This window comes from Euprymna scolopes, chromosome 16 (genome assembly GCF_053919585.1).
Source record: "Euprymna scolopes isolate OS-2025 chromosome 16, ASM5391958v1, whole genome shotgun sequence".
Taxonomy (NCBI): Eukaryota; Metazoa; Mollusca; class Cephalopoda; order Sepiida; family Sepiolidae; genus Euprymna; species Euprymna scolopes.
In genome coordinates this window covers 59,010,232-59,023,208 of record NC_136497.1, presented here as the reverse complement: position 1 = coordinate 59,023,208, position 12,977 = coordinate 59,010,232, and the positions used below count along the sequence as shown (strand labels likewise).

Here is a 12,977-nt window from a genome sequence, read left to right as displayed (position 1 = left end):
TTGCGTGGAAGAATGCAAAGAGCTATGCACCAGCCTGTATTTAATTGACTTCCTCTATCAAAAAGAGCATTTAAATGGGGGTAACAATTATCTTCTCTTCTCGACTTAAACACGAACTATAGGCTTGTGTGTTATATAAAATAGATATTAAATGAATAGATAGATTTATTTAGCAATCGGCTGTTCTGTCACTGTAAGAAATGGTAGGTCAGAAGTTTCAGCATATATTTTTTAACATGAAAAGATAATCAATTCAACATGTATGCGTGTATGTGTATATATATATATATATATTCCTTTTTATTTTAATGAACAGAATCAAAGAACGAATAGGTAATATATACAAATTTCAAAAGATGATAATATATATATAAAGTTCATAAGTCTTTCTTCTCTTTTTCCTTTTGTTTGTTTTTTTGCTGTTGCCGTCGTCGTCGTCGTCGTCGTCATGGCGACGGATTGGTTTGCTTGGTTGTTTTGATTCCTTTGCATCTCAGAATTTTAACCATTAAATTTATTTATTTTTGTTAATACGATATTGACATATTTCAATATCACAACAGCTTTTTAGTTTGAAATTGAGATTTCTCTTTTTGCTTATATCACTTGACTTTTGAAGTTTTAATCCAAAGGAATCAAAATATTTTTTTATTTCTTCAAATCGACATATTCCGAAATCTAAATTTTTCCCCAGGATTCATTGGATAACATTCTCGTCAGTTTACAGCAAAAAACTTGTTTAAAAATTGAAATAGATCCATTATAACACACTTGGTATCTTTTAAAATTTAGTTTTGATTAAAATGATTAACTACATTTTTTTTTTTTTTTTTTTTTTGCACATACAAAATAATTCAAATATATCGTAAGTTAATTTTGGGTTATTACACCCAAGTTGGCGGGGGAAAACCCATTAAATAAAATGGTGATTTAGTTGACTTTATATGGTGGTAGTATTTAAAAAAGAATTCTAGAAATGTGCGAGATGTAATCTTTTCGTTTGATTTTGAACCATTCTATGAGTTTATTACAGCAACTAGTATCTAATTAAATTACCATATGTTAATCATAAAATTTAATGTTTTAAAAAGAAACATTGAGACACAAATGGTGAAAGTCAATATTTTAAGTAGCAAAATGATTTCCTCTCTGCTACTTCGTAGATGTATTGATTTGAATTTAAATGCTACTTAACTTAAAACATATATGGTTAAAATTGAGAAACGTGTGGTGAGGCTTATTTTAACATACATGTGATTATAGTCGATCTCTGTTTTTAAATACCCTCATTTATATTTGTTCAATGAAGCTTTTACTAAAATCGTAATTTTCATTTATCCTGTTATAATAAGCCTTAAAGTTTGTATGTCTGTTTAAAAACCGTATCCTCATTTGAAGCAGTAGTGTATGATTGGCCTATTGAATATTGTCAACGTTTATGGAATCAGTCATGCTGTTCAAATCCTGTTAAATATATATTGTTTCATTATATACTAATACTCTCTGGGAAAGATATGAAACTAGAGAGAAAAAAAACAATATCATTAAATGACAAAAATAGTTCATACAAATTTTAATTGAAATTTATAAGCTTGATTTAAAAACCAAGTAAAAGAGTGGAGTTGCTGAAAAAACAAAACAAAACAGAGACCGGATTTTTTCAGTAAATCCAAATGAAAGATTTGGAGTGTTTTTTTTGTTTTGTTTATTTTTAAACAGCAGAAGCAACCTTTGTGCATGTGGAGTTTTCTCACATAACAGTTTAGTTGTAACTGCTGATTGAACAGTGTTAGCATGGAAACACCTGTGACAATTTGTTTGGAAGTTTTAGTTTAAGTGATGTGTTAATAGATGGTTCTTGTGTTTCTGACAGTGTATGTGTGAGTGGGTTCATTCATGTCTCGTATAACATCTGTAGTAAACCTAACGCTTGAATTGGTCTTGTACGCAAGGAGTTTAATAGTGGTTAATGTGTTATGACTGACAAGGATTCATGTGGCAAATTAAGTCTCTCACTGCTGACTGCTTTTGGATTGCTACTTAAATAAATAGACAATACAAATCGGTATTCTGATCCTAGAGCAACTCTTTTTGATTGCTTGAAGTCTTAGAATTGTTAATTTTGTAAAAATTAAAAAAAATGAAGCTTATGCATAGGAATTGTTTTCTGCTGCTACAGTTGCTACATCTTGGAATAAGGTTCCACAAATCGAAATCTTCCAACAAGTAAAATAAAGCTTTCCACTCAAACATCAGAACTTCTAAACAACATTTTGTAAAAGTTTTAATTATACTAGTTCAACATCACTGCATTAAATGATTGATGATCGACCAATTATTCATAATTTTAGACAATCTGCAACCCGTTGGACCCAACAAGTAACAGGTTATGAGTTGTCTAGTCTAAAAGACATTGCTAATCTCTATGATGTCATCCATTTTCAAATAATTAAATATATTTGTTTTTATAATCATTTCTCTTTTATATGCTCTTCTATTTCATCTGTACCGCCCCCCATTCTTTCTCTTCTTTTCTCCATCACTTTCACCCTCATTACTTCTCGTAATAATCACCATTTAATTAGATCATGATGTTAAAAAAGAAGCTGTTTTAATGAATAGCATCATCCTTTTGTAACTACATCCTGTGTACAAGACACCTGCTAATGAACATTGACAAATGGGATGTGCACGGTTATCCTCACCTATTTTAATGGATGATGTCACAAAACAATGACGTCTGTCAGTTTGCATGAGGACAAAATAGCAAAACAGGATGCAGAGTTTTTTATGGGTATGTTGTTTTAATGTATGACATCACAAAATGGTGATGTGATTCCATGTGCGTGGAGACAAACCAAACAAGATCCACAAAGTTTTCATATCTATATATATAAAAGCGAAAATGTGTGTGTGTCTCGCAAAAACTTTCGACAGAGGCAACGGATTTTCACGAGTTCAGTATCATTTTGAAGCTCGACATCTTGGATGAGAAATATCGAAAAATTGGCCCAAAACATTCATTCCTTCATCCTTAATGGCTCTCATTTTTACACGGAGGGGTAAAAAAAATGGTATCTTCATGACAAGATGGCTTTACGCATGCATCAATACGCGCAAAAGACGTACATTGAATTCATTTTAAATGTTATAAAAACCGACCTACTTTCATCCACACATCTATAGTGCGATGGGTTAAGTGACAGCGTTGTTATCTAAAGATTTCAAGTTCAATCCCAGTTATCAGATATACTTTTTTTCTCGATTTTTAAACATTTAATATTGAAACGAGGTTATTTTTACCATTTTATTTTTTCGCTTTTCGCTGTTTTTTTTGTTTTAGTTTTTTTCTCCTTTTTTTGGGTTTTTGTTGATTGTTTTAAAGAAGTTTTACGTCCGTTCGCTGTTTTATTTCTTTTGTTATTTTTCGATTTTTTAAAAAAGTTTAAACAGGATTATCAATTCGCTTATTGTTTGCCCCCCTCCCCCCTACATACACACCTCCAAACACCCGAGCAACGCCAGGTACCCCCGCTAGTATTATATAAAGAGAAGTTGTTTGTATTTATGTATGTCCAATTAAAGTAAAAAAAAAAACGCACACACAAAACAAATACCTACAAAGTTGGTATATTCCTGATTGGCGTTTCCCTAGATGAATAATATTTGAAGAAAAAAAAAAATTATTCTTTGAGGACCAATTGGGCCAGGTTTTGTTGGTGAGAGAGGTTGGGGTTTCAATCTTATTATATACTAACTTGAAAAGAAAATGCCAACTCATTCCTGAGGAATCTATTATATATAATATTTTAAGATGTATTGTTTTTTATAGTGCTAAGCAATGCCGGGTAGCCCTGTTAATTGTATATATTTAGATAAATTAAAAAATGAAAGACTAATTTTAAAAAGTTTATAAAATAAAATTTATGTTTTACAAAAAACTTTTAAAATGTCTTCAACCAACCGTATGCACTGAATCATTTCTACGTAGTTTTCGCATTAAATAACCTAAAAAGGATCGATATGCCATAAAACAAGACCATTTCTTTATAGATTTTGAACTTTGGTAGAATGGTCACTGTTTAAGTAGGTAGTTTAAAAGTTGACATTTGATTTTTTTTTTTTTTAATGAAGGCTTTCAACTTTTTAACATTTACAAACCTCCAGTTTTAAGAATATCTTCTAGCTTTTCAAGACGTAATCTATTTATACATTGTAAGTAGGTACGACTATGCTGATGTAAATCAACACATTTGTAGATATAAACTTAAGCAGAAACAGCAACAATGACTATTTGATTCAATAGACATTATTATTATTATTATTTTAGTCTTTTCAACTTCATTTTTTCTTCCAGAATTGTTCCCTTCACTATAATTATGGTAGGACTTTTATAAAATGAATTCTTTTTTAGACGTATTGATTTAAAAAAATATTTTTAAATAAGCTATACTAAATTGATTTAAGGAACCTCATTTTAATTCTTTATGGCTTTATTATTTATAAGCCATTTTTTAAATCTTTGCTTGCCAACGTTTCTATTGTTGACATCCTTTTTCTCACCGTTTTATTTTTTAATTTATTTTTTTTTTTCAGGAAAAAATCGGAAAATACAAAAATTACACCTCTAAAAAGCTTGAAGAAAATTTCCAAAAGTCCGAATTTGCCCAAAAAGAACAATCAAGACAATGCTGGTTCCGGGGCCAAACCGAAGAGTGTGACATCTCTACAGCCAGATGATGTACAGCAGTACCTCTCACACAGTGCAGAAGAGCTCGATACGGTGAGTTGCAGAACACATCTTTACTCTATTTCATTTTACAAAATAAAAATTACTATTGCTTAAAGTACCTACTCTGATCTTTTATCAAACCTAGGGTTACATGACGACTGTCAAAAAATATCACATTAGGTGGTATAATTAATTTATTTATTGTGGACTACTATCTTCATACTTTTTAAGTTGTTGTTTCATGATGTTTCAGCCAACTATTCCTCTGGCCTTCGTCAGGTGGTAACCACGATGGGATAGAAACTCCGAATCTCCTAACTGCATCCACAGTAATTATTGTCTTCCGTAGTTGTTGTCGTCTCACCAGGTTTTGGCCAAGTAAGTCTCTGGCCAGCTTTGGGTAGGATTGAAACCGCTATCTTCAGACAATTCTCACCTGGAGCCATAGGGATTCAACATTTCTATCAAATGTAATTACTGTGGACAGCTATTTCCCTTCTATGCAAATTAATGCCACACATAAAAATAAATCCAACAACACAAATCCTTTTACCCCTTTTTCTTTCTGTGATACCTGCATCTGACATGCTAAAGAGATACAGCTTTTTTCAGGAGGTCCTTCTATTACATGTCTAACATATAAATAACATTGTATCATTCTAAAAAAATTAGAGTTGTGGAGTCAGTGCAAAAGTTTTAGAACAAAAAGAACTTAGACTCATACGAATTCTAGGGGTAGAACTTCTTAGTCAAAAAAAAATAGTCTGAATATTAAAAGACTTTAAATAATCAGCGTTAAAATTTTTGGAATTCATGATGTCAAACATTATGCCATCTATATTATTTAATTTGAATTCATTATTTAGATGAGTATTATTTATTAATTTATTTATTTCGGACTATTATCCTCATCTTTTTTAGTTGTTGTTTCACAACATTTCGGCCAACTATTCCTCTGGCCTTCATCAGGTGGTAACCGCGATGGGATAAGAACTCCAAATCTCTTATATGGATTTATTTTTATGTGTGGCATTAATTTGCATAGAAGGGAAATAGCTGCTTTAAGAGGGACGAATTAGAGAACAAAAAAGTTGTGTTTGCTAGCTAAGAGAAAATATTGAAGCTAGGATTTTGTTAATGTTAATGAGAAGAAGTTATGTCATTTTTCTTTTCTGGATTACAGCTATATGTTGGGTGATATTATGGTGTTGGTGAAGAGAAGCTCTATCAGTTTTCCTTTTGCGATTACAAACATCAAAGTAATATATAGTCATCATGCTGTAGAATTAAAAATAATTTTTTTGCAAAGCTTAATATTTTGCTGTTCTTCAGCCCCCCCCCCTTTTTGTGTACTTCTTCAGGTTACCCATGTGTTACTTTGATGCCTCCTTTATCTTTCCTGATTTTTATCTGACTGTTGCATTGTGTTCATTTCATTTTCAATCTTACCTTATTCATTTATAGTTCTTATTGTTCTTCTGTTTTCTGCCTGTTTTAAGTTAGTTAATCATCAATCCAGTGCCATCTGATCACTGCTATGGCAGGGGCTCACTGCCTGGCATGCTGAACCGGATATGATAACAAACAGATGCATGCTGGAACAAGAATATGTGTATTCCCCACGTGCAACCAGCATGCTTTACTATCAATAAAAAAAAAAACTAAAAAGAAGTTGTCAGATGCATTTTAGCACTTAAAAACTAAGATCATTAAGTGATAGCTATCAGTATTGAAAATTGTGTTCTTGGGAAAAAGCATACCATATAACAAAGTTCCAGTGATGAGCACATTGTTTTTTGAAATCAGTATTTAAAATGGTATTGTTAGAAAAAAGTGTACTATGCGATAAAACTCTAGTGGCAAATGCATCTTTGCATTGAATAACATGTCACGTGAGAAAAGTATAAAAGCATACCACATGATACAGTTCTAGTGACGAACAAAAAAAGTCTGAGAATTTCATTGTAAATTGTTCCCTGTGACCTAGTGAATAAAGATGTTTGTATCTCTCTCATTTCCATTAACACTTTTATCCACTAGGTCACAGGGAACAATTTACAGTGACATTCGTGGACTTATGCACTTAATTTCTCTGTTTAAACACTTAAATGTATAGTTATTTACCTTTATTCATATTCCATTTTTCTATACAAATTACTTGCATTTGTAGTTCTAAAGGTTGCTGTAGCTTAATATATGCACTGAGTCCTTGCTCTCTATTCTTTTAATCTTCTGCAAATGGGTAAAAAATTTAATGCCACTACCTAAAAATATTCTCATATTTCTTGCAATTAAAAAACTTTTTTTGAACTTGTAATCAGTTAACCTCTTATGTCATCAAAATAGTTTTAATTGTATGGCTTAATATTTTTTTTATTTATTCAATTTTATAAATGCGAAGAAACCAAAAAAAGACAACTTTTAACTTTTTGGCAATTTAAGCCTTTTCTTTATAAGCACTTTTTTTGTTCTTTTATTCATAAGTCAATACCATTTTGTATTGATTGATTAGCTTTTGTTATAGGACACAATTTATTTCTAGAGCTCCATTTGACATTTCATTTTTTTTTTTTTCACATAGAAAGAACTTAAAAATCTCTTTAAAAAATTAAACAAATCCCATTTATGAGCTTTGCTTGAGAAAAATGAAGAACCCAAGAAACTTCTGTTCCCTCCGCTAAACCTAAAAGAATTGTTTTCTGGAAGCATGTAACAATAAGCGACTTGAACACATACGAGGTAGAATCCTATTTGTCGATTTTGTCTATGGAGCTAATATATTGATCAAATAGAGGAAATTCTGACTTTATTTTATGTATAAAATTGAATTTTGGGACCCAAATTGGATTTCTATTTCTACTATACATGATCAAAACCTTGGCCAGAATGAAGTCTGGCAGTCTTGAGATTGTTGTTTCAGCTGTACTTTGGGATCTTTTTCTCTTATCCCAGGAATCTCCATCTTGAATCCTGTTTTCACGATAGTGTTATTGTTTACATGTTGTACATATTTTTACCAACTCATACAATTTTTCCTCATTTTGACTGATATAAGTATAATGTTGGCAAATATCAACACTGTAGAAATTGTTGAGTCTAGTCAGACCTGAAATCCAACATCATTATTACCTTGACTTTGAGTCTTCTTTGTGCTTCCTTCACTGATGGTCAACACTCAGAGTTGTAGCAATAGGTTGCATTACAGTATTTGTGACTTCAGTTAATAACTGATCTGTGGATTACAGAGAATCTTAGTAAAAGTGCACTATTGCAACAATATTGCATTTATGGTTGCCAGCAAATATGAATGGGCTTGAAATAGCTAAATAATAGCTAAATAATCTATTACTAGTTGCTCTGGATTGAATGAGGATCACTATGTACTTTTTGACTGTGCTCCCTACTTCTGTCGTGCGTCTATTAATTTTGTTAAAATCTGGTACACACGTTTGATGTATTAAGGGGGTACTGTTCCAATCGATTACTTAAAGGTGAAGGTACATAGATGGTAACATACAGATTCGGAACCACTTCCATCATCTTCCTCAAAGAATTTTATACATCTCTACATTTATAAAATAGACATGATTTTTTCCCCTCTCTGGAGAAAACATTAAAGCTATAAAAACACAGATGCCATGTATAAATTGATTATGTTTACACTACTAGCCAATACCTGATATAGATTTTGCAGATATTATCAGTCAATTTTATTCATTCTCATAAATTTCTATGATGATTCCTAGGAGAGTCACTTTCCCAAACAAGACATATTTTATACATTTGCCACATTTTTTTCACGCCGGCACCGTCCATGTTTACTTTCTTTTTGCATACATTTAACATTTGTTTTTTTTGGCTACCCTACATAAAATACAGACCCACCTCTTTTTCACAATTCACTATTAAGTTCCGATCAATTTGATTGTTCACATACGTTTATCCAATTAAGGGATTTTCAAACAGTTACAAAAGATTGTTGAGAACTAAACATGGCGCTAACAAAAACAATAACTTTGACTCTAACGAATGCCGCACACTAGTATATACCTTTGTACACTTGCGTCTGCCTTGATAAAGGAATCTGATATCGGAAGTGACATTTAAAAAAAGAGAAATTCATCTTTTTTGTTATCGCTGTTGTGGTTCAGAATTTTATGCAAACTTATTAAAATATAAAAACATAAACACAACACTTAACATTATTACGTTATGAAAGGGGTGGTAGTCAAGGACTTCCTTTCTTCATTCTAACATTGCCAAGTTTCCAACAAATAAACATCCGATTTTGGTCACCAAAATTATATCATATATGGTAAACCTTACATATTTTTCTTTATGTGCTACATCCATTATCGCCTATCAGTTGATAAATGAGAACTTATGCAGAATATGAACCGTGCTAAAATAATATTATATAGAAATGCATTCTTAACATAGGAGGTAAGAGCTTTGTGTAACTATGTACTTTTGACTTACATTTTAATGCACAAACAATGCTGTATAAAGATCTTTTTCTCTTATCCCAGGAATCTCCATCTTGAATCCTGTTTTCACGATAGTGTTGTTTACATGTACATATTTTTACCAACTCATACAATTTTTCCTCATTTTGACTGATATAAGTATAACGTTGGCAATTTAAAAAAAAAAGTTTATATTTAATTTAACTTTAACATCATAGCTAAAAATACCATGGCCATGTATTCTGCATAAAACCAGGTTCCTGAACATGACATATTACCAAGTTTGAAAAAATACACATTTATTCACACAATCCGTTTTTATGGATCTTTACATTTATTTAGATTCAACAAATTTATTGCTCAAGCTGTGCTGGTTAATTATGCTAGTAATGAACACAAAGAATCTGCTCGAAAAGAAACTGACTATCTATTAATCTCAGATTCGATTTAAAAAGAAAATGTCTTGTACCAAATTACTGATTCTAAGGAGAGGAGTCAACTGAAGGGGGGGGGGGTCTTGACTCCAGAATTGACTCCTACATAAATTGCTGTCTTTTGACTCCCCACTGCACACCTATTATAGTAATGACTAAAAGTTCTTATCTTACTGAGCAGACACTAAGACCGTGGACAGTTTTATTTTATTCTGAAAGAACGGATAGATTTAAAGGATTTAAAATGGTATAAATCTAGCATATCACTCATATCTTGGGTTAATCTCTTCAAAGCAGCATAAGAGATTTATCATTGTCTACTATAAAAAGCTTGGTTTCCTTTTTATTCCAGCTGTTTAGTACTTCTGTCTTTTCCAAGTAACAAAAACATTACTTGTTTTGTTTTGTTTTAATATTTAACTACCTGTATTTACCCTGCGTTACCCGGGTGGAAAGCTTTGTAAAGAATAATTTAAAATATGCTCATGTTTACATTATTTTTTTTAAATAGAATTTTTAAATATTCGTTTTAGTTTTCCATTATTTTTTATTCCAATAAATGTATTTTTTAACTGTAAATAAAACAAAATGTGTATCTTTTACATTTGTATATAGGCATATAAGATTTTTTGTCTGATTGTTTTAATACAAAGATAAAGTATTTCTTGCAAGTAACATTTAAAAATGCAACCAAAACTAATAAAAATTATGCATTCAATTTTGTGATAAGCTCATTTACAATGTATTTTTTACTAGTATGAAATTTTTTTTTTTTTTTAAAGTTTTATCTTAATTTATTTCATATGTCAGTAAATGTTTGAATATTAAAAATAATACGCAATCAGTATTTATCAAAGTTACATATCGGTAGAAACACACAGATAAAGATGATATATTTCTCATATAGTCACAACGTATGAATTAGATGTCAAAATAATCTTACTTTTATGTAGTAGTAGGAGGAATAATAATAATAATAATAATCCATTCTATACTGGAGACCACTGATATATATATATATATATATATATATATATATATATATATATATATATATATATATATATATACACACACACTGCTGATCAAAAATTTAAGACCACTTAAAAATCTTTAAGAAAAAAAGTTTTTTTAAGGATAGATTTGAAACTCTTCCAACTTAAGGTTACAAAGGTTATGGAAACAAAAAGCTACACTCCAAAGATTTATTTTTTAATTTACATTTTTATTAAATTAGGCTTTTTACACATGATCAAAATTATAAGACCAGAGACAAAAATTCTGTTAAATTGTACAAAGTGTATGAAAACATTCAACAATCAAACTTAATGAGTTCTACCTCCACTGCTTTTGATGACTTCAAAAATTCTTTGGGCCATGCTAGAAATAAGGGTTTTCATTAAGGTGCGAGGGATCCTGCTCCAGTTTCTAAAGATGGCTCCACAAAGTTTATTTTTTGTTGAATATTGTTTGCCATTTCGATAAACCTCTCTTATTCATCCATCCACAAACATTTTCAATTCAAGTCCAGTGAGCATGCAGGATGTCTCAAGAGATGGACTCCATTTTCTTGTAGAAAGCTCAAGGTCTGTCTTGCAGTATTATCCTGTTGGAATAACCATCCGTCCTCACACAAATGATGGCCCTCCATCATCAAAGATGCTTTTTGTAGCATGCTAACATAACCAGCTGCTGTCTGACGACCCTGCATCACCTGGAGCTCCATTGTCCCTCTGTAAGAAAAGGCACTTCATACCCTTACGGACCATCCACCACTATGACGCATGGAAAAAATTTCAAGGGGCATGTTTTTGTCATGCCAATATTGCTGGAAGCCATCACGACCATCTAATTTGAATTTTTTCTCATCAGAAAACAGGATGTTCTTCCACTTCTCAACATCCCAGGTTTTTGGTATTCACAACCAGATCTTAAGCGATCCACTTTATGACGAAGCAATGGAGGAATTTGTTTACGCTTTTTATTTACCATGCCTTTTTGTTGTGTCATCTTATTGGACTACAATCAGCATCTGTAACTGCCTTAATTTGACTAGAAGAAAGTCCTCTGTCATTCATAACAACCCGTTTGATTCCCCTAATCAATGCAGGAGAAATTTTAAGGGGCCTACCAAAGGATTTTGCTTTTCCATAATTCTCAGTGTTCTTTAGAAAGTTGCAAATAACAGTTTTAATGTGATTTACCTTAGCTGCTATCACTCGCTGTGACAAACCTTGCTTATGGAATCATAGAATTCAAGAGCGCTCAACTTTTTTTTTTTTTAAAAATTACATTTTAACCCCAAACAAGGCACATTGCCACTTTGTTGTAGGGGGCTACTATCAGCGGGACAAGATCAAAGTGTAGTATCTGTTCTTCAGATGCTGCACTTCTATTTCTTGTTCTCTTTCGGTGGAGGAGAAATCCTTCACGACTGAGACAATTTTTATCTTTTGTACCTTTTCTCCACGTTAAAAAACGACCCTGGTGTCTAACTCTGTCCCGTGGGGAGGCATAGTAAATAGGTACTATCAGGGACATAGGCATCAGGGGTACTGTGTAGGGAGTTGGGAAGCAAGATGTCGGTTTACGTTGCACTTGAACTTCTGCATATCAGTACAGTTGGGGAAGCAGGAACCCAGCAGGGAATTCCAAAGTCTAACTATCCTGAGGAAGAAACTACTGGAGTAGAAGGCTCTCTTACATCTAGGGATCTCTACTGTGAGGGGGTGGGATTTAGCTGCTTGTCGGGTTTGTCGGGGGTATTTACGTTGAGGGGGCACAAGTGCTTGCAGTTCGTCACAGCATTCACCGTTAAAGTACTTGTAGAAAAGGCAGAGGATGCAACATTTCATCGATGGAACAGGGGCTGAAGGTTAGATGACAGTTCAGGGCCTATCAGATTGGCGACTCTCTTTTGAACCTTGTCTAGGAGCAAGAGACTAGTGGTAGATGCACCAGCCCAAATATGACAACAATACTCCATACATGGGCGAAGGTGGCCTTATAGAGGTATAGGATACTTTCGGGCATTAGTATCTTTCTAGTATGGTAGAGAGAATCTACCTTCTTTGCAGTGGTCCTGGCGATACTCTTGATGTAATTGTTCCAACTCATGTTTTCTGAGAGTGTTCGGCTGAGGAGTTTAAAGGCTGTACTTTCAGATAAAGAGCCATTGGCCATTGCTATTGGTGGTAGAGAAGGTTTCTTGTAATTATTTGAAAGAAACAAGTTTAGTCTTGGCAATATTGAATGTGACCATCCATTTATGTCCCCATTCCACTACAGATCGGAGGTCGTCCTCTAGTGCTTCTGCCATTTCTTTAGATATGTGTTTATTTGTTT

At 32.4% G+C, this 12,977-nt stretch overlaps 1 protein-coding gene across 33 annotated transcripts in view; it reads left to right on the top strand.

The window, feature by feature from the left end:
- LOC145295993 (transmembrane and coiled-coil domains protein 1-like) overlaps nucleotides 1-12,977 on the top strand; it is a 436,429-nt gene that overhangs the window by 277,550 nt on the left and 145,902 nt on the right. For all 33 annotated transcript variants that reach the window (XM_080141999.1, XM_080141989.1, XM_080141996.1 and 30 more), the window contains one exon: nucleotides 4,597-4,783. In XM_080141999.1, coding sequence (XP_079998125.1) covers nucleotides 4,597-4,783 — 187 coding nt within the window. The remainder of the gene's footprint in view (nucleotides 1-4,596; nucleotides 4,784-12,977) is intronic.